Raw genomic sequence first — 22791 nt, 5'->3', positions numbered from 1 at the left:
CTCTGGAGTCAGGTATAAATTTGTTGTGTTTTGTTTTTACATCAATTTTTGAAAAGCTCATCATTTTTACTAAAGTATATTATTTTTTTTGCGGGTCGTATTTAAAATTTAAATTAAAATAAAAATTAAAAAAAGTTGGAAATATTTGAATTTATATATAATGGATATAAAACAAATAAAAGTCAGATTTTTTGTTTTTGTTTTGTTTTAGTGATATTGAGTTGTACAGTATATGTTCAAGGTTCAAGGTTCTTTATTTGTCACATGCATAGTTATACAAGTATAACACACAGTGAAATGTAACCTGACACGCTCCTCGACATGTGCAAAAAACAAAAAAAGGGGGGGGGGGGGGGGGGGGGGGGGGGTAGAGGAAGTACATTATATATATAGTATATATATGTGCTAATCTGTTGACTCTCTCTCCCTCAGCTGGTCGACACAATGCAATTTAAATTAACAGAGTTGGCAAAAGCCAATATAAACTAAATGTGACAGGAGGCATTTGGTGCAAAACCCTCCATTATTTAAAAAAAAAACTACTGTTAACTAAATAATGAAGCTAAGCTTCCACTTCAGCAACTTATCAGTGACATAGGTGTTTTTTTTAATTATTGTGTTTTTTAAATTAATGTAACTTATAGTTTAAGTATATCAGTAGAATATATAAGAATAATTACATAAGAATCATTTTACTGTCAACTCTCTAATTCAATTCGATTATATTTATTCCGTGCCAAATCACAACAACAGTCGCCTCAAGATGCTTCATATTGTAAGGTTGACCCTACAATAATGCATACAGAGAAAAACCCCAACAATCATATGACCTCCTATGAGCAAGCACTTTGGCGATGGTGGGAAGGAAAAACTCCCTTTTAACAAGAAGAAACCTCTGGCAGAACCAGGCTCAGGGCGAGGTGGCCATCTGCCACTGGCTGGGGTGAGAGAAGGAAGACAGGATAAAAGGGAGCCAGAGCCATAGGTGAGTAAAGAAGAAATACTCAATGCATCATGGGAATCCCCCAGCAACATACACCAATTGCAGCATAACTAAGAGAGGATTCAGGGTCACCTGATCCAGCCCTAACTATATGCTTTAGCAAAAAGGAAAGTTTTAAGCCTAATCTTAAAAGTAGAGATAGTGTCTGTCTCCCAAATCCAAACTGGAAACTTGTTCCATAGAAGTGATGCCTGAAAACTGAAGGCTCTGCCTCCCATTCTTCTTTTAAATACTCTAGGAACAACAGTGCAAGAGCGAAGTGCTCTAATGGGGTGATACAGTACTATAAGGTCATTCAGATAAGATGGGGCTTGATTATTCAAGACCTTGTATGTGAGGAGCAGGATTTTGTAATAATAATTATGTAACTGAGTAAAAGTTGACATTTCCTTTTTTAAATAGCTGAACTGCTTTAATACCCCAACAAAACTGGTGATCTGTCAGACCTGTGAACGCTGGGTGAATAAAAAAAAGATACAGAGCCCTACGAAGATAAGAATTTCAGTTGTTAGCTTTTCCAATGAAGTATATAAGCAAGTTAAGATATTACATATCTGTAAAAACTACTCTCTGTTTCATTATGTTTTATTCACCCTTATTACGATTTTTTTTATTATAATGATTAAACAAACACTATTAGAAATATATTTTCTGTGTGTGTCTTTCTGTGTGGAATTTGCATGTTCTCCCCATGTTTGTGTGGGTTCACTCCAGGTACTCCGACTTCCTCCCATAGTCCGAAGACATGCCGTTAGTGGGGTTAGGTTAATTGACGATTCTAAATTGCCCATACGTGTCAATGGTTGTGTTACCCTAAATAGCAACATATACTGATTTTCTTTTAAAACACTTTGAATTCAAAAAGTTTTTTTATTTAGTTTATTTGGCAGATTGCACACAAAAAAATAGACCCAAATAATGATCTCTCTTGCATCTAGTCAATACTATTTCTTTGTCTATCAACAAAGAATTTGTATGCAAACAAATTAACATCAAGGGGGTACTATTTGTGACACTTAATGCAAGCATATGGTGTGTATACAAAGAGAGAGAGTGACAGAATGAAATAAAATCATTAAACAGACCATTAATGAGTGACAATAACACATGATTAGGAAAGAGATCCTGTTTAAAATAACTGAACCAAATGAATATTTGTGGTAAACGGCAAATTTAAGCAAATACATTTTGTTTAAAATGAACAGAATACTACTGACAGCACTTGAAAATGTAAAAACAGTTGCAGTATTGGTATATACATTATCACTCTTTACAATGTGTTATAAAAAGGCATCTTTACTTACTGATTATATATTATTAAAGTTTGAAAATAAAATCACTCCCTACTTAAAAAGGTAACTGTATTTGAGTGAATAAACAACATTTTAATCTTTAAAAAAAACATATTGGTTCTGTGCAATAGACCCCTGGACACAAATATACCACAACCATTCATTAACATTTATTTAATAGAATGAAAAAGAACACAGTGAGAAAACCCTGTAACAAACTATTGATGTGAGATGGCATATATTTATTAAATCTGGACTATATACAAAAAACAATATTTATTATTACAAATTAATCTTATTTACAGTTTGAAGGGATTTTAAACAATCTCATGCACTTCTGTTTGATTACTAAAAGATATTCATAATTAACCACACTGAGATGATTGTGCATGTCTCCTTAGGTTTTAAAGAAACAAAGAGCAATTTTCAATATTAGGAGAAAACATTTGGTTGCAATTGAGGTTTTAATTTGTCTCTTTATCACTTTGTGGGTGAAACTGATAGCTCAACTTTGGGGAACCTGAAACCACCTCTTGAACCACTATCACTGCTAGAGGATGAAGACAGTCTTGATTTTTTAGCAGGTAGCGAAACACCTGCACTCCCCTCCATTCCTGCTTCACTGTCATCTCCCAGTGTCACTTCATATGAGCCCTTTGACTTTGAACCAAAACCTCCAAAAGTACCAAACTTAAGCTTGCCTTTCTTTCCCTTGACCTTGCTTCCGAGATCTAAAGAAATGTCACCACCTTCAGCCTCTAATTGAGCTGAAGGAGAACTAACTCCCCCCTCATCACTGAAAGAGGAAGATCGATGTCTTGATTTCTTAAAAAGATCAAGTGAGGCCGATTTGCCTTTAGTTGACAAACCCAGTCCAGGATCACCCTCTAATTCTATTTTTCCACCCATCATTTCCCCAGAATGTACACTTAGCTCTTTAGAGGTCTTACCTGCTTTTCCACTGCTACTTAATTCTGCCTCTGATCCGTGAAGGTCACTTACACTACTGCCCTTTGCTTTTGATTTGCCAAAAATTTTTGGCATCTTTACCTTAACTTTGCCTTCTTGTCTCAGCTCTGGACTGGGAACCTCAATATTTTGAGAACTGACTTGGCAACTAATAGATGGAGATTCTGTCTTGATGTCTACACTAGCTGCAGGTTCTGATTCAATATTTCCTCCACTTTCTTTGGTTTCCACCTGTGGCAACACAATGCCAAACTTTGGCATTGTGATTTTGGTAAATGTGACTTTACCCTCTGGGTACTGAAGGCCACCACTTGCACTTCCTCCTGAAGCACTTGCGTTTATTTCTGAATCAGTCCCGCTTTGCATTTTAATATTAGAAGATTTTACTTTCATGTTCGACCCTTCCAAGTTAACATTTGCACTATGACTGCCAGAGCCATCAATGGCAGATAAAGATCCATCTCCTTTTAGTTTTGGTGATTTTATATCTAATTCTACATCAGGAAAATGAAGCTTTCCAAACCGAGACTTCTTTGTTTTTGTTCCTTTAGCATAACTGTTTGTTATGTCTGCATTGATTTCTGTTGATGGTGTTTCTATGTCAACATCAGGTTTCTTTGCCTTTCCTTTAACTTTTGGAAGTTTAAATTTTCCTTTTTTCCCTTTTACATTGATGTCAATATCAGGGGCATCAACACTTGCGTCAGTGTCTGGGAAACTAACTTCTGTTTTGAGACTTTTTGGTGCTGTACTGGGCATCTTGATATTGGATTTAGACTCTTCGAGAACTGGGGTTTTCATTGCAAACTTAGGACCTTTAAACTTAGGAAAGGTAACAGCAGTCTTTTCATCATCATTAGAGATGTTAGCATTTGGACCTTTTATGTCACTTTCAAACATGGGCACCGATGCATCCACTTCACCTTTAACTTTAGGCCCTTTTAGGTCAATTCCAATATCGGATGTTTTAAATTCATTGTTGGGTTTGGGAATGTTAATGTTAATGTCGGGGCCCTGCAACTTAGGTCCAGACAATGATGGAAGTTTCATTTTGGGTCCTTTTGGTTTTGCATAGGAACATTCAACTTCAGGCACTGTAATATCAACTTTCGGTGTTTTTACATTGATATCGGCCTTGGGAAGGTGTATGTCAGCATCTGGACCCTCAACCTTTGGACCTTTCAAACCAAAAGATGGCATTTTAATACTGGGCATATTAAGTGCACTTTTGGGTCCTTGAATGTCAATCTCTGGACCTTGGATATCCATCTTGGGGCCTTTGATGTCTCCCTCAACCTTTGGAGCTGAGACATCTCCCTTAACTTTGGGGCCTTTCAAATTAATGTCGAAGTCTGGTAGACTGGGTCCTGAAAGTGATGGAAGGTTGAACTTTGGCCCTTTCAATTTTACATCAGGACCTTCAAGGTCTGGTCCACTAATATCAACTCCCGGTGCTTTCACTTTTCCTTCAATCTTTGGAACATCCACCTCACCTTCAACTTTGGGGCCTTTCAGATTGAAATCCACATCAGGCATGGAGATTTTGGGCCCGGAAATACCTGGCATCTTGAATTTTGGTCCTTTGATCTTTCCACTTGGACCCTCGATATCGAAGTCCGCTCCTTTAATGTCAACTTCCGGGGCTTTGATGTCAATATCCCCTTTAGGAAGGCTGACATCAACATCTGGACCTTCAACTTTTGGGCCCTTCATACCAAAGCCTGGCATTTTGAATTTGGGCATTTTAAGTCCTCCCTTGTGGCCCTCAATGTCAATATCTGGTCCCTCAATGTTCACCTTGGGTGCCTTTATGTCTCCCTCAATCTTTGGAGCGGACACATCAACATCTCCCTTCAGTTTTGGGCCTTTCAAATTAATGTCAAAGTCTGGTAGGTTGGGTCCTGACAGTGATGGAAGTTTGAATTTGGGCCCTTTCAGTTTTCCATCAGGCCCTTCGACTTCTGGTCCACTAATATCAACTTCAGGTCCTTTCACATTGAAATCAGCTTTGGGAAGGTTTATGTCAACATCTGGACCCTCCACCTTTGGACCTTTAAAGCCAAATGTTGGCATTTTAATGTGGGGCATTTCAAATCCACCTTTTGGACCTTCAATGTCAACTTTCGGTCCCTCAATGTCGACTCCCGGTCCTTTCACTTTTCCTTCAATCTTTGGAATATCCACCTCACCTTCAACTTTGGGGCCTTTCAGATTGAAATCAATATCTGGCATGGACATTTTAGGCCCAGATATACTTGGCATCTTGAATTTTGGTCCTTTGATCTTTCCACTCGGACCCTCGACATCAATGTCTGCTCCTTTAATGTCAACTTCCGGGGCTTTGATGTCAATATCCCCTTTAGGAAGGCTGACATCAACATCTGGACCTTCAACTTTTGGACCCTTTATACCAAAGGATGGCATTTTGAATTTGGGCATTTTAAGTCCTCCTTTGTGGCCCTCAATGTCAACATCTGGTCCCTCAATGTCCACCTTGGGTGCCTTTATGTCTCCCTCAATCTTTGGAACGGACACATCAACATCTCCCTTGAGTTTGGGCCCTTTCAAATTAATGTCAAAGTCGGGTAGGCTGGGTCCTGACAGTGATGGCAGTTTGAATTTGGGTCCTTTTAGTTTGGCATCAGGGCCTTCGATTTCTGGTCCACTAATATCAACTTCAGGTCCTTTCACATTGAAATCAGCTTTGGGAAGGTTTACGTCAACATCTGGACCCTCCACCTTTGGACCTTTAAAGCCAAATGTTGGCATTTTAATTTTTGGCATTTCAAATCCACCTTTTGGACCTTCAATTTCAACTTTCGGTCCCTCAAAGTCGACTCCTGGTGCTTTCACTTTTCCTTCAATCTTTGGAATATCCACCTCACCTTCAACTTTGGGGCCTTTCAGATTGAAATCCATATCCGGCATGGAGATTTTGGGCCCGGATAAACTTGGCATCTTGAATTTTGGTCCTTTGATTTTTCCACTCGGACCCTCCACATCAATATCGACTCCTTTAAAGTCAACTTCCGGGGCTTTGATGTCAATATCCCCTTTAGGAAGGCTGACATCAACATCTGGACCTTCAACTTTTGGGCCCTTCATACCAAAGCCTGGCATTTTGAATTTGGGCATTTTAAGTCCTCCTTTGTGGCCCTCAATGTCAACATCTGGTCCCTCGATGTCCACCTTGGGTGCCTTTATATCTCCCTCAATCTTTGGAACGGACACATCAACATCTCCCTTGAGTTTTGGGCCTTTCAAATTAATGTCAAAGTCTGGTAGGCTGGGTCCTGACAGTGATGGCAGTTTGAACTTGGGTCCTTTGAGTTTGGCATCAGGGCCTTCGATTTCTGGTCCACTAATATCAACTTCAGGTGCTTTGACATTGAAATCAGCTTTGGGAAGGTTTATGTCAACATCTGGACCCTCCACCTTTGGACCTTTAAAGCCAAATGTTGGCATTTTAATTTTGGGCATTTCAAATCCACCTTTTGGACCTTCGATGTCAACTTTTGGTCCCTCAATGTCAACTCCCGGTGCTTTCACTTTTCCTTCAATCTTTGGAACATCTAAATCACCTTCAACTTTGGGGCCTTTCAGATTGAAATCGACATCAGGCATTGAAATTTTGGGCCCGGATAAACTTGGCATCTTGAATTTTGGTCCTTTGATCTTTCCACTCGGACCCTCGACATCAATGTCAGCTCCTTTAATGTCAACGTCGGGTGCTTTGATGTCAATATCCCCTTTAGGAAGGCTGACATCAACATCTGGACCTTCAACTTTTGGACCCTTCATACCAAAGCCTGGCATTTTGAATTTGGGCATTTTAAGTCCTCCTTTGTGGCCCTCAATGTCAATATTTGGTCCTTCAATGTCCACCTTGGGTGCTTTTATGTCTCCCTCAATCTTTGGAGCGGACACATCAACGTCTCCTTTGAGTTTGGGCCCTTTCAAATTAATGTCAAAATCTGGTAGGCTGGGTCCTGACAGTGATGGCAGTTTGAACTTGGGCCCTTTCAGTTTTCCATCAGGCCCTTCAACTTCTAGTCCACTAATATCAACTTCAGGTGCTTTGATATTGACATCAGCTTTGGGAAGGTTTATGTCAACATCTGGACCCTCCACCTTTGGACCTTTAAAGCCAAAAGATGGCATCTTAATATGTGGCATTTCAAATCCACCTTTTGGACCTTCAATATCAACCTGGGGACCTTTGATGTCAAGTTCAGGTGTTTTGAACTTTCCTTCAATCTTTGGAACATCTAAATCACCTTCAACTTTGGGGCCTTTCAGATTGAAATCCACATCAGGCATTGAGATTTTGGGCCCAGATATACCTGGCATCTTGAATTTTGGTCCTTTGATCTTTCCACTCGGACCCTCCACATCAATGTCTGCTCCTTTAATGTCAACGTCGGGGGCTTTGATGTCAATATCCCCTTTAGGAAGGCTGACATCAACATCTGGACCTTCAACTTTTGGACCCTTCATACCAAAGCCTGGCATTTTGAATTTGGGCATTTTAAGTCCTCCTTTATGGCCCTCAATGTCAACATCTGGTCCCTCGATGTCCACCTTGGGTGCCTTTATGTCTCCCTCAATCTTTGGAACCGACACATCAACATCTCCCTTAATTTTGGGCCCTTTCAAGTTAATGTCAAAGTCTGGTAGGCTGGGTCCTGATAATGATGGCAGTTTGAATTTGTGACCTTTGAGTTTTGCATCAGGCCCTTCAACTTCTGGTCCACTAATATCAACTTCAGGTCCTTTCACATTGAAATCAGCTTTGGGAAGATTTATGTCAACATCTGGACCCTCCACCTTTGGACCCTTGAAACCAAATGTTGGCATTTTAATTTTGGGCATTTCAAATCCACCTTTGGGGCCCTTAGCATCAAACTCTGGACCTTCGATATCTACTTCCGGTACCTTTATTTCTCCTTGCATTTTTGGAATTTTGATGTCACCTTCAAGTTTAGGACTTTTCAAGTTAAAATCCACATCCGGCATGGAGATTTTTGGCCCGGATATACCTGGCATCTTGAATTTTGGTCCTTTGATCTTTCCACTCGGACCCTCCACATCAATGTCTGCTCCTTTAATGTCAACTTCCGGGGCTTTAATGTCAATATCCCCTTTAGGAAGGCTGACATCAACATCTGGACCTTCAACTTTTGGACCCTTCATACCAAAGCCTGGCATTTTGAATTTGGGCATTTTAAGTCCTCCCTTGTGGCCCTCAATGTCAATATCTGGTCCTTCGATGTCCACCTTGGGTGCCTTTATGTCTCCCTCAATCTTTGGAACGGACACATCAACATCTCCCTTGAGTTTGGGCCCTTTCAAATTAATGTCAAAGTCGGGTAGGCTGGGTCCTGACAGTGATGGCAGTTTGAACTTGGGTCCTTTGAGTTTTCCATCAGGGCCTTCAACTTCTGGTAGACTAATATCAATTTCAGGTGCTTTGACATTGACATCAGCTTTGGGAAGGTTTATGTCAACATCTGGACCCTCAACCTTTGGACCTTTGAAACCAAATGTTGGCATTTTAATTTTGGGCATATCCAGTCCACCTTTTGGGCCTTCCAAGTCAATCTCTGAGCCTTTTATATCCACCTTAGGTACCTTTATTTTTCCTTCAGCCTTTGGTATATCAACATCACCTTCAAATTTAGGACCTTTTAGTTTGAAATCTACGTCTGGCATGGAAATCTTTGGTCCTGAGATATTTGGCATCTTGAATTTTGATCCTTTGATCTTCCCACTTGGACCCTCAACGTCAATATCAGGTGCTTCTATTTTCACTTCCGGTGTCTCTATTTCAGTCTTAGGTGTTGAAACATTTATATCAGCATCTGGACCTTCAACTTTTGGACTTTTAAATCCAAATTTTGGCATTTTGAATTTAGATCCTTTGGCTTTTGGTGTAGACAGTTCCAAATCAAGGTCAACACCCTCAAGGCTGCCAGTTTTTCCTTTGAGGTTGATGTCGCCTTGTGGCAATTTCAACTCACTGTCTGGTGCATTTAGCTTTGGACCCTTGAAACCAAACCTTGGCAGTTTGAATTTCATTTTCTTTGAACCAGTTTCTGGAATATCAATTGAAGCATCTGGTCCCTCAATTTCAGGTTTTGATAGTTGAAAATCCCCCTTCATATCTCCTTTCAACTTTGGTCCCTTTAAATTGATGTCAACATCTGGCAGGGACATTTTGGGTCCACTTATTGTTGGAAACTTTACCTTGGGCCCTGAAAATTTTCCCTGTGGAGAGCCAATGTCCATCTTGGGACCGTGGACATCTACTTCAGGGATTTTAATATCGCCTTCAATCTTTGGAGCTGACACATCAACATCTCCCTTGAGTTTGGGCCCTTTCAAATTAATGTCAAAGTCGGGTAGGCTGGGTCCTGACAGTGATGGCAGTTTGAACTTGGGTCCTTTGAGTTTGGCATCAGGGCCTTCAACGTCTGGTCCACTAATATCAACTTCAGGTGCTTTGACATTGAAATCAGCTTTGGGAAGGTTTATGTCAACATCTGGACCCTCCACCTTTGGACCTTTAAAGCCAAATGTTGGCATTTTAATTTTGGGCATTTCAAATCCACCTTTTGGACCTTCGATGTCAACCTTTGGTCCCTCAATGTCGACTCCCGGTGCTTTCACTTTTCCTTCAATCTTTGGAACATCCACCTCACCTTCAACTTTGGGGCCTTTCAGATTGAAATCCACATCAGGCATTGAAATTTTAGGCCCAGATATCCCTGGCATCTTGAATTTTGGTCCTTTAATCTTTCCACTCGGACCCTCGACATCAATGTCCACTCCTTTAATGTCAACTTCGGGGGCTTTGATGTCAATATCCCCTTTAGGAAGGCTGACATCAACATCTGGACCTTCAACCTTTGGACCTTTCATACCAAAGCCTGGCATTTTGAATTTGGGCATTTTAAGTCCTCCTTTGTGGCCCTCAATGTCAACATCTGGTCCCTCAATGTCCACCTTGGGTGCCTTTATATCTCCCTCAATCTTTGGAACTGACACATCAACATCTCCCTTGAGTTTGGGCCCTTTCAAATTAATGTCAAAGTCTGGTAGGCTGGGTCCTGACAGTGATGGCAGTTTAAATTTGGGTCCTTTGAGTTTGGCATCAGGGCCTTCGATTTCTGGTCCACTAATATCAACTTCAGGTCCTTTCACATTGAAATCAGCTTTGGGAAGGTTTATGTCAACATCTGGACCCTCCACCTTTGGACCTTTAAAGCCAAATGTTGGCATTTTAATTTTGGGCATTTCAAATCCACCTTTTGGACCTTCGATGTCAACTTTCGGTCCCTCAATGTCAACTCCTGGTGCTTTCACTTTTCCTTCAATCTTTGGAATATCCACCTCACCTTCAACTTTGGGGCCTTTCAGATTGAAATCCACATCAGGCATTGAAATTTTGGGCCCGGATAAACTTGGCATCTTGAATTTTGGTCCTTTGATCTTTCCACTCGGACCCTCGACATCAATGTCTGCTCCTTTAATGTCAACTTCGGGTGCTTTGATGTCAATATTCCCTTTAGGAAGGCTGACATCAACATCTGGACCTTCAACTTTTGGACCCTTCATGCCAAAGCCTGGCATTTTGAATTTGGGCATTTTAAGTCCTCCCTTGTGGCCCTCAATGTCAACATCTGGTCCCTCGATGTCCACCTTGGGTGCCTTTATATCTCCCTCAATCTTTGGAACGGACACATCAACATCTCCCTTGAGTTTGGGCCCTTTCAAATTAATGTCAAAGTCTGGTAGGCTGGGTCCTGACAGTGATGGCAGTTTAAATTTGGGTCCTTTGAGTTTGGCATCAGGGCCTTCGATTTCTGGTCCACTAATATCAACTTCAGGTCCTTTCACATTGAAATCAGCTTTGGGAAGGTTTATGTCAACATCTGGACCCTCCACCTTTGGACCTTTAAAGCCAAATGTTGGCATTTTAATTTTTGGCATTTCAAATCCACCTTTTGGACCTTCGATGTCAACTTTTGGTCCCTCAATGTCAACTCCTGGTGCTTTCACTTTTCCTTCAATCTTTGGAACATCTAAATCACCTTCAACTTTGGGGCCTTTCAGATTGAAATCCACATCAGGCATTGAAATTTTGGGCCCAGATATCCCTGGCATCTTGAATTTTGGTCCTTTGATCTTTCCACTCGGACCCTCGACTTCAATGTCAGCTCCTTTAATGTCAACTTCGGGGGCTTTGATGTCAATATTCCCTTTAGGAAGGCTGACATCAACATCTGGACCTTCAACTTTTGGACCCTTCATACCAAAGCCTGGCATTTTGAATTTGGGCATTTTAAGTCCTCCTTTGTGGCCCTCAATGTCAAAATCTGGTCCCTCGATGTCCACCTTGGGTGCCTTTATATCTCCCTCAATCTTTGGAACGGACACATCAACATCTCCCTTGAGTTTTGGGCCTTTCAAATTAATGTCAAAGTCTGGTAGGCTGGGTCCTGACAGTGATGGCAGTTTGAATTTGGGTCCTTTGAGTTTGGCATCAGGGCCTTCGACTTCTGGTCCACTAATATCAACTTCAGGTCCTTTGACATTGAAATCAGCTTTGGGAAGGTTTATGTCAACATCTGGACCCTCCACCTTTGGACCTTTAAAGCCAAATGTTGGCATTTTAATTTTGGGCATTTCAAATCCACCTTTTGGACCTTCGATGTCAACTTTCGGTCCCTCAATGTCAACTCCTGGTGATTTCACTTTTCCTTCAATCTTTGGAATATCCACCTCACCTTCAACTTTGGGGCCTTTCAGATTGAAATCCACATCAGGCATTGAAATTTTGGGCCCGGATAAACTTGGCATCTTGAATTTTGGTCCTTTGATCTTTCCACTCGGACCCTCGACATCAATGTCTGCTCCTTTAATGTCAACTTCGGGTGCTTTGATGTCAATATTCCCTTTAGGAAGGCTGACATCAACATCTGGACCTTCAACTTTTGGACCCTTCATGCCAAAGCCTGGCATTTTGAATTTGGGCATTTTAAGTCCTCCTTTGTGGCCCTCAATGTCAACATCTGGTCCCTCGATGTCCACCTTGGGTGCCTTTAAATCACCCTCAATCTTTGGAACGGACACATCAACATCTCCCTTGAGTTTGGGCCCTTTCAAATTAATGTCAAAGTCTGGTAGGCTGGGTCCTGACAGTGATGGCAGTTTAAATTTGGGTCCTTTGAGTTTTGCATCAGGGCCTTCGATTTCTGGTCCACTAATATCAACTTCAGGTCCTTTCACATTGAAATCAGCTTTGGGAAGGTTTATGTCAACATCTGGACCCTCCACCTTTGGACCTTTAAAACCAAATGTTGGCATTTTAATTTTGGGCATTTCAAATCCACCTTTTGGACCTTCGATGTCAACTTTTGGTCCCTCAATGTCAACTCCTGGTGCTTTCACTTTTCCTTCAATCTTTGGAACATCTAAATCACCTTCAACTTTGGGGCCTTTCAGATTGAAATCGAAATCAGGCATTGAAATTTTGGGCCCGGATAAACTTGGCATCTTGAATTTTGGTCCTTTGATCTTTCCACTCGGACCCTCGACTTCAATGTCAGCTCCTTTAATGTCAACTTCGGGGGCTTTGATGTCAATATTCCCTTTAGGAAGGCTGACATCAACATCTGGACCTTCCACTTTTGGACCCTTCATACCAAAGCCTGGCATTTTGAATTTGGGCATTTTAAGTCCTCCTTTATGGCCCTCAATGTCAAAATCTGGTCCCTCGATGTCCACCTTGGGTGCCTTTATATCTCCCTCAATCTTTGGAACGGACACATCAACATCTCCCTTGAGTTTGGGCCCTTTCAAATTAATGTCAAAGTCTGGTAGGCTGGGTCCTGACAGTGATGGCAGTTTAAATTTGGGTCCTTTGAGTTTGGCATCAGGGCCTTCGATTTCTGGTCCACTAATATCAACTTCAGGTCCTTTCACATTGAAATCAGCTTTGGGAAGGTTTATGTCAACATCTGGACCCTCCACCTTTGGACCTTTAAAACCAAATGTTGGCATTTTAATTTTGGGCATTTCAAATCCACCTTTTGGACCTTCGATGTCAACTTTTGGTCCCTCAATGTCAACTCCTGGTGCTTTCACTTTTCCTTCAATCTTTGGAACATCTAAATCACCTTCAACTTTGGGGCCTTTCAGATTGAAATCGACATCAGGCATTGAAATTTTGGGCCCGGATAAACTTGGCATCTTGAATTTTGGTCCTTTGATCTTTCCACTCGGACCCTCGACTTCAATGTCAGCTCCTTTAATGTCAACTTCGGGGGCTTTGATGTCAATATTCCCTTTAGGAAGGCTGACATCAACATCTGGACCTTCAACTTTTGGACCCTTCATACCAAAGCCTGGCATTTTGAATTTGGGCATTTTAAGTCCTCCTTTGTGGCCCTCAATGTCAAAATCTGGTCCCTCGATGTCCACCTTGGGTGCCTTTATATCTCCCTCAATCTTTGGAACGGACACATCAACATCTCCCTTGAGTTTTGGGCCTTTCAAATTAATGTCAAAGTCTGGTAGGCTGGGTCCTGACAGTGATGGCAGTTTGAACTTGGGTCCTTTGAGTTTGGCATCAGGGCCTTCGACTTCTGGTCCACTAATATCAACTTCAGGTCCTTTGACATTGAAATCAGCTTTGGGAAGGTTTATGTCAACATCTGGACCCTCCACCTTTGGACCTTTAAAACCAAATGTTGGCATTTTAATTTTGGGCATTTCAAATCCACCTTTTGGACCTTCGATGTCAACCTTTGGTCCCTCAATGTCAACTCCCGGTGCTTTCACTTTTCCTTCAATCTTTGGAATATCCACCTCACCTTCAACTTTGGGGCCTTTCAGATTGAAATCCACATCAGGCATTGAAATTTTAGGCCCGGATAAACTTGGCATCTTGAATTTTGGTCCTTTGATCTTTCCACTCGGACCCTCGACATCAATGTCAGCTCCTTTAATGTCAACGCCGGGTGCTTTGATGTCAATATCCCCTTTAGGAAGGCTGACATCAACATCTGGACCTTCAACTTTTGGACCCTTCATACCAAAGGATGGCATTTTGAATTTGGGCATTTTAAGTCCTCCTTTATGGCCCTCAATGTCAACATCTGGTCCCTCAATGTCGACCTTGGGTGCCTTTATATCTCCCTCAATCTTTGGAACTGACACATCAACATCTCCCTTGAGTTTGGGCCCTTTCAAATTAATGTCAAAGTCTGGTAGGCTGGGTCCTGACAGTGATGGCAGTTTGAACTTGGGTCCTTTTAGTTTGGCATCAGCGCCTTCGATTTCTGGTCCACTAATATCAACTCCAGGTCCTTTGACATTGAAATCAGCTTTGGGAAGGTTTATGTCAACATCTGGACCCTCCACCTTTGGACCTTTAAAGCCAAAGGTTGGCATTTTAATTTTGGGCATTTCAAATCCACCTTTTGGACCTTCAATGTCAACCTTTGGTCCCTCAATGTCGACTCCCGGTGCTTTCATTTTTCCTTCAATCTTTGAAATATCCACCTCACCTTCAACTTTGGGGCCTTTCAGATTGAAATCCACATCAGGCATTGAAATTTTGGGCCCGGATAAACTTGGCATCTTGAATTTTGGTCCTTTGATCTTTCCACTCGGACCCTCGACATCAATGTCTGCTCCTTTAATGTCAACGTCGGGTGCTTTGATGTCAATATCCCCTTTAGGAAGGCTGACATCAACATCTGGACCTTCAACTTTTGGACCCTTCATACCAAAGGATGGCATTTTGAATTTGGGCATTTTAAGTCCTCCTTTGTGGCCCTCAATGTCAACATCTGGGCCCTCAACGTCCACCTTGGGTGCCTTTATGTCTCCCTCAATCTTTGGAGCGGACACATCAACATCTCCCTTGAGTTTGGGCCCTTTCAAATTAATGTCAAAATCTGGTAGGCTGGGTCCTGACAGTGATGGCAGTTTGAATTTGGGTCCTTTGAGTTTGGCATCAGGGCCTTCTATTTCTAGTCCACTAATATCAACTTCAGGTCCTTTGACATTGACATCAGCTTTGGGAAGGTTTATGTCAACATCTGGACCCTCCACCTTTGGACCTTTAAAACCAAATGTTGGCATTTTAATTTTGGGCATTTCAAATCCACCTTTTGGACCTTCGATGTCAACTTTTGGTCCCTCAATGTCAACTCCCGGTGCTTTCACTTTTCCTTCAATCTTTGGAATATCCACCTCACCTTCAACTTTGGGGCCTTTCAGATTGAAATCCACATCAGGCATTGAAATTTTAGGCCCAGATAAACTTGGCATCTTGAATTTTGGTCCTTTAATCTTTCCACTCGGACCCTCCACATCAATGTCAGCTCCTTTAATGTCAACTTCGGGGGCTTTGATGTCAATATCACCTTTAGGAAGGCTGACATCAACATCTGGACCTTCAACTTTTGGACCCTTCATACCAAAGCCTGGCATTTTGAATTTGGGCATTTTAAGTCCTCCTTTGTGGCCCTCAATGTCAACATCTGGTCCCTCAATGTCCACCTTGGGTGCCTTTATGTCTCCCTCAATCTTTGGAACGGACACATCAACATCTCCCTTGAGTTTGGGCCCTTTCAAATTAATGTCAAAGTCTGGTAGGCTGGGTCCTGACAGTGATGGCAGTTTGAACTTGGGTCCTTTGAGTTTTGCATCAGGGCCTTCTATTTCTGGTCCACTAATATCAATTTCAGGTGCTTTGATATTGACATCAGCTTTGGGAAGGTGTATGTCAACATCTGGACCCTCCACCTTTGGACCTTTAAAGCCAAATGTTGGCATTTTAATTTTTGGCATTTCAAATCCACCTTTTGGGCCTTCGATGTCAACTTTTGGTCCCTCAATGTCAACTCCCGGTGCTTTCACTTTTCCTTCAATCTTTGGAATATCCACCTCACCTTCAACTTTGGGGCCTTTCAGATTGAAATCCACATCAGGCATTGAAATTTTGGGCCCGGATAAACTTGGCATCTTGAATTTTGGTCCTTTGATCTTTCCACTCGGACCCTCGACATCAATGTCAGCTCCTTTAATGTCAACGTCGGGGGCTTTGATGTCAATATCCCCTTTAGGAAGGCTGACATCAACATCTGGACCTTCAACTTTTGGACCCTTCATACCAAAGCCTGGCATTTTGAATTTGGGCATTTTAAGTCCTCCTTTGTGGCCCTCAATGTCAACATCTGGGCCCTCAACGTCCACCTTGGGTGCCTTTATGTCTCCCTCAATCTTTGGAACGGACACATCAACATCTCCCTTGAGTTTGGGCCCTTTCAAATTAATGTCAAAGTCTGGTAGGCTGGGTCCTGACAGTGATGGCAGTTTGAACTTGGGTCCTTTGAGTTTGGCATCAGGGCCTTCGATTTCTGGTCCACTAATATCAATTTCAGGTGCTTTGATATTGACATCAGCTTTGGGAAGGTTTATGTCAACATCTGGACCCTCCACCTTTGGACCTTTAAAGCCAAATGTTGGCATTTTAATTTTGGGCATTTCAAATCCACCTTTTGGACCTTCGATGTCAACTTTCGGTCCCTCAATGTCAACTCCCGGTGCTTTCACTTTTCCTTCAATCTTTGGAATATCCACCTCACCTTCAACTTTGGGGCCTTTCAGATTGAAATCGACATCAGGCATTGAAATTTTGGGCCCGGATAAACTTGGCATCTTGAATTTTGGTCCTTTGATCTTTCCACTCGGACCCTCGACATCAATGTCAGCTCCTTTAATGTCAACGTCGGGTGCTTTGATGTCAATATCCCCTTTAGGAAGGCTGACATCAACATCTGGACCTTCAACTTTTGGACCCTTCATACCAAAGCCTGGCATTTTGAATTTGGGCATTTTAAGTCCTCCTTTGTGGCCCTCAATGTCAACATCTGGTCCCTCAATGTCCACCTTGGGTGCCTTTATGTCTCCCTCAATCTTTGGAACTGACACATCAACATCTCCCTTGAGTTTGGGCCCTTTCAAATTAATGTCAAAATCTGGTAGGCTGGGTCCTGACAGTGATGGCAGTTTGAATTTGGGTCCTTTTAGTTTTCCATCAGGGCCTTCTATTTCTGGTCCACTAATATCAATTTCAGGTCCTTTGACATTGACATCAGCTTTGGGAAGGTTTATGTCAACATCTGGACCCTCCACCTTTGGACCTTTAAGGCCAAATGTTGGCATTTTTATTTTGGGCATTTCAAATCCACCTTTTGGACCTTCGATGTCAACTTTTGGTCCCTCAATGTCGACTCCTGGTGCTTTCACTTTTCCTTCAATCTTTGGTACATCCACCTCACCTTCAACTTTGGGGCCTTTCCGATTGAAATCCACATCAGGCATTGAAATTTTAGGCCCAGATATTCCTGGCATCTTGAATTTTGGTCCTTTGATCTTTCCACTCGGACCCTCGACATCAATGTCAGCTCCTTTAATGTCAACGCCGGGTGCTTTGATGTCAATATCCCCTTTAGGAAGGCTGACATCAACATCTGGACCTTCAACTTTTGGACCCTTCATACCAAAGCCTGGCATTTTGAATTTGGGCATTTTAAGTCCTCCTTTGTGGCCCTCAATGTCAACATCTGGTCCCTCAATGTCCACCTTGGGTGCCTTTATGTCTCCCTCAATCTTTGGAGCGGACACATCAACATCTCCCTTGAGTTTGGGCCCTTTCAAATTAATGTCAAAATCTGGTAGGCTGGGTCCTGACAGTGATGGCAGTTTGAATTTGGGTCCTTTGAGTTTGGCATCAGGGCCTTCGATTTCTGGTCCACTAATATCAACTTCAGGTCCTTTCACATTGACATCAGCTTTGGGAAGGTTTATGTCAACATCTGGACCCTCCACCTTTGGACCTTTAAGGCCAAATGTTGGCATTTTAATTTTGGGCATTTCAAATCCACCTTTTGGACCTTCAATATCAACTTTTGGTCCCCCAATGTCGACTCCTGGTGCTTTCACTTTTCCTTCAATCTTTGGAACATCCACCTCACCTTCAACTTTGGGGCCTTTCAGATTGAAATCCACATCAGGCATTGAAATTTTAGGCCCAGATATCCCTGACATCTTGAATTTTGGTCCTTTGATCTTTCCACTCGGACCCTCGACATCAATGTCCACTCCTTTAATGTCAACTTCAGGGGCTTTGATGTCAATATCCCCTTTAGGAAGGCTGACATCAACATCTGGACCTTCAACTTTTGGACCCTTCATACCAAAGCCTGGCATTTTGAATTTGGGCATTTTAAGTCCTCCTTTGTGGCCCTCAATGTCAACATCTGGTCCCTCAATGTCCACCTTGGGTGCCTTTATGTCTCCCTCAATCTTTGGAACTGACACATCAACATCTCCCTTGAGTTTGGGCCCTTTCAAATTAATGTCAAAATCTGGTAGGCTGGGTCCTGACAGTGATGGCAGTTTGAATTTGGGTCCTTTTAGTTTTCCATCAGGGCCTTCTATTTCTGGTCCACTAATATCAATTTCAGGTCCTTTGACATTGAAATCAGCTTTGGGAAGGTTTATGTCAACATCTGGACCCTCCACCTTTGGACCTTTAAGGCCAAATGTTGGCATTTTTATTTTGGGCATTTCAAATCCACCTTTTGGACCTTCGATGTCAACTTTTGGTCCCTCAATGTCGACTCCTGGTGCTTTCACTTTTCCTTCAATCTTTGGAACATCCACCTCACCTTCAACTTTGGGGCCTTTCAGATTGAAATCCACATCAGGCATTGAAATTTTAGGCCCAGATATTCCTGGCATCTTGAATTTTGGTCCTTTGATCTTTCCACTCGGACCCTCGACATCAATGTCAGCTCCTTTAATGTCAACGCCGGGTGCTTTGATGTCAATATCCCCTTTAGGAAGGCTGACATCAACATCTGGACCTTCAACTTTTGGACCCTTCATACCAAAGCCTGGCATTTTGAATTTGGGCATTTTAAGTCCTCCTTTGTGGCCCTCAATGTCAACATCTGGTCCCTCAATGTCCACCTTGGGTGCCTTTATGTCCCCCTCAATCTTTGGAGCGGACACATCAACATCTCCCTTGAGTTTGGGCCCTTTCAAATTAATGTCAAAATCTGGTAGGCTGGGTCCTGACAGTGATGGCAGTTTGAATTTGGGTCCTTTTAGTTTGGCATCAGGGCCTTCGATTTCTGGTCCTTTAATATCAACTTCAGGTCCTTTCACATTGAAATCAGCTTTGGGAAGGTTTATGTCAACATCTGGACCCTCTACTTTTGGACCTTTAAAGCCAAATGTTGGCATTTTAATTTTGGGCATTTCAAATCCACCTTTTGGACCCTCGATGTCAACTTTTGGTCCCTCAATGTCAACTCCCGGTGCTTTCACTTTTCCTTCAATCTTTGGAACATCCACCTCACCTTCAACTTTGGGGCCTTTCAGATTGAAATCCACATCAGGCATGGAAATTTTAGGCCCGGACATACCTGACATCTTGAATTTTGGTCCTTTGATCTTTCCACTCGGACCCTCGACATCAATGTCTCCTCCTTTAATGTCAACGTCGGGTGCATTGATGTCAATATCCCCTTTAGGAAGGCTGACATCAACATCTGGACCTTCAACTTTTGGACCCTTCATACCAAAGCCTGGCATTTTGAATTTGGGCATTTTAAGTCCTCCTTTGTGGCCCTCAATGTCAACATCTGGTCCCTCAATGTCCACCTTGGGTGCCTTTATGTCTCTCTCAATCTTTGGAGCGGACACATCAACATCTCCCTTGAGTTTTGGGCCTTTCAAATTAATGTCAAAATCTGGTAGGCTGGGTCCTGACAGTGATGGCAGTTTGAATTTGGGTCCTTTGAGTTTGGCATCAGGGCCTTCTATTTCTGGTCCTCTAATATCAACTTCAGGTGCTTTGATATTGACATCAGCTTTGGGAAGGTTTATGTCAACATCTGGACCCTCCACCTTTGGACCTTTAAAGCCAAATGTTGGCATTTTAATTTTGGGCATTTCAAATCCACCTTTTGGACCTTCGATGTCAACTTTCGGTCCCTCAATGTCAACTCCCGGTGCTTTCACTTTTCCTTCAATCTTTGGAATATCCACCTCACCTTCAACTTTGGGGCCTTTCAGATTGAAATCCACATCAGGCATGGAAACTTTGGGCCCGGATATACCTGACATCTTGAATTGTGGTCCTTTGATCTTTCCACTCGGACCCTCAACATCAATGTCCGCTCCTTTAATATCAATGTTGGGTGCTTTGATTTCAATATCACCTTTAGGAAGGCTGACATCAACATCTGGACCTTCAACCTTTGGACCTTTCACACCAAAGGATGACATTTCAACTTTGGGCATTTTAAGTCCTCCTTTATGGCCCTCAATATTAACATATCTTCCTTCAATGTCCACTTTTGGAGCTTGTAGGTCTCCCTCAATCTTTGGAGCTGATACAGTAACATCTCCCTTGAGTTTTGGCCCTTTTACAGTGTTGTTGAACTCCTCCAATTTGGGTCCCCGTGATGATGATACATCGACTTCAGGTGCTTTAACATTAATTTCAGTCTTGGAAAGGTTAATATTCACATCCTGACCTTCAGGCTTTGGACCTTTTATGCAAAGAGATGGCATTTTAATATTGGACATAATAAGTCCACTGGTTTGGCCTTCACTGTCAATTTCTTTTCCTTCAATCTTCATTTTTGGAGTTTTTATATCCCTCTCAAGGTTTGGTACATCAACATTTCCCTTCATTTTGGGACCTTTCACACTCATGTCCAAATCTTTCAGTTTAGTTCCCGACAATGATGGTAGTTCTATTTTTGATCCTTTGAGATTCACATCAAGGTCTTCTGTGTCCACTTGCGGTCCTGTAATATCAAAATCAGGTGCTTTAACATCAATACCAGTCCTGGGAAGGTTTATCTCTAGACCTTTGACATCAATCTCGTGTGTTTTTATCTCCCCTTTTATCCCTGCTTTATTTTCAACTTTAGGTATTTTGGTGTCAGTTTTGGATTTGGAAAGTTTTAGATCAACATCTAGACGCTCTGCTTTTGGAACTCCAAATTCTGCAGCAGGCACTGTGACATTTACTTGTGTTCTTTTAATATCAACACTGGGTCCTTTAATTTTTACATCCTTACTGTCAATAGAAGGTTTTATTGCTTTAATGTCAGCTTCAGGAATTTGTACATGAGCGTTTGTTCCCTCTTTCCTCTCAGTGTCTGTATTTGAACCTTTAATGTCAAATTTCAGTCCTGCTGTTTTTCTCTCACCAGTTAAATCACCTTTTCCCTCAACCTTGTTCAGCCCAGATATGGATGGAACATTAACATCCATTTTGTATTTGCTATCAGTTGTTGGGAGTTTGATTTGAATATTAGAGTTGATTTCAGCACTTCCGATGTCACTTTCAGACTCTGAATGTCTTACACTCAAAACTGACCCTTCAGTGTTGGCTCTGGGGCCCTTGATCTGAACACCGGCTCCTTTGATGTCCAGTTCAGATTTTTTTGAAGAAAGTCCCGAGGTAACATTATCTAATGTTATTGTTGATTTTTCTATCCTGCCATCTTTCAAATTTGCACCAGTATCTGTCGACCCTCCTATTCTGATATGTGGAATGTCAGTACTACCTGATCCTTTCGTCTGCAGGGGACTGATTGTAATTCCAGATATCTTAACTTTTGTCCTCTCATCTAAAGTACTGTCTGAACTTCCCATCTGTGTTTTCTCTGTGGTTGCAGTCAAAATTTTCATTCCTTTTCCTGGTAAAGACAGTCTACCCGACCCTCCGTTTTCGTCAGTTGAAATTATCCCAGCACCCCCTGACCCAGCTGTAACATGGCTGCCAGCAGTGTTTTTGTTGTCTCTTAGTGTCACAGTCATTTCTGAATCCTGAACACTTTCATCTCCTTGCTCACTACTCCCTCTTGAAGTTTCAGTGCCTTCATGGCATTTACTACCTGTTACTCCAAAGCTAGGAACCTTAAATCTAAGATCACTTCTTTCTTTTTCCTCTCCTATATGCGTTGTAGTTTGAACCCCACCATTGCCCCAGCGTGTCACAGTGGAAGTGATATTTGGCCCAGTGTAAGTTATGTCGCCTGACTCAAAAACACCTTCTTCTGCTCCCATTTTACCTGAAGGGCTGCCATGTGAGATTCTGATATGAGAAGATCCATCTCCAGATTCGTGCCTTAGCCCTTTGACGTCTGGGCTTGAAAGTTCAAGTTGCTCACTTATGCCACTTGGCATATCTACTGTGTAAGTAGTGATACGACGAGTGATGGTAGTAATTGTGCTGCCATCGCTGCTTGTGCTGCTGTGCCGCTCCGTGCGAACATCCACTCCCTCTGCAAGGTCTTCAGATTTCAGCCTTGGTTTTATCTTTCTTGTGTATATTCGCTTATAATCTTCATCATCCCCACTCTGTTGATTGAATGACACAAACATGCAAGTGTTACAGCACACCCTGTTTTAGTCCACTAG

The 22791-nt window shown here is 42.2% G+C and overlaps 1 protein-coding gene across 5 annotated transcripts in view; it reads right to left on the bottom strand.

Annotated features, from left to right (window-relative positions):
• Positions 1 to 1853: 1853 nt before the first annotated feature.
• Positions 1854 to 22791, bottom strand: part of ahnak (AHNAK nucleoprotein) — a 32869-nt gene continuing 11931 nt past the window's right edge. Inside the window, exons 6-7 of one of the 5 annotated variants that reach the window (XM_076874538.1) lie at positions 15732 to 22731; positions 1854 to 15035 (exon numbers count right to left, since the gene is read on the bottom strand). In XM_076874538.1, the coding sequence (XP_076730653.1) occupies positions 2776 to 15035; positions 15732 to 22731 (19260 nt within the window). In that variant the 3' untranslated portion in view covers positions 1854 to 2775. Of the gene's footprint in view, positions 22732 to 22791 lie in introns of all 5 variants that reach the window. The other 4 variants (XM_076874533.1, XM_076874535.1, XM_024804996.2 and 1 more) reach the window with 4 other exon arrangements.

This window comes from Maylandia zebra, linkage group LG2 (assembly GCF_041146795.1).
Source record: "Maylandia zebra isolate NMK-2024a linkage group LG2, Mzebra_GT3a, whole genome shotgun sequence".
NCBI lineage: Eukaryota > Metazoa > Chordata > Actinopteri > Cichliformes > Cichlidae > Maylandia > Maylandia zebra.
The sequence above is the reverse complement of the archived record's forward strand: the minus strand, read 5'-3'. Positions and strand labels throughout refer to the sequence as shown.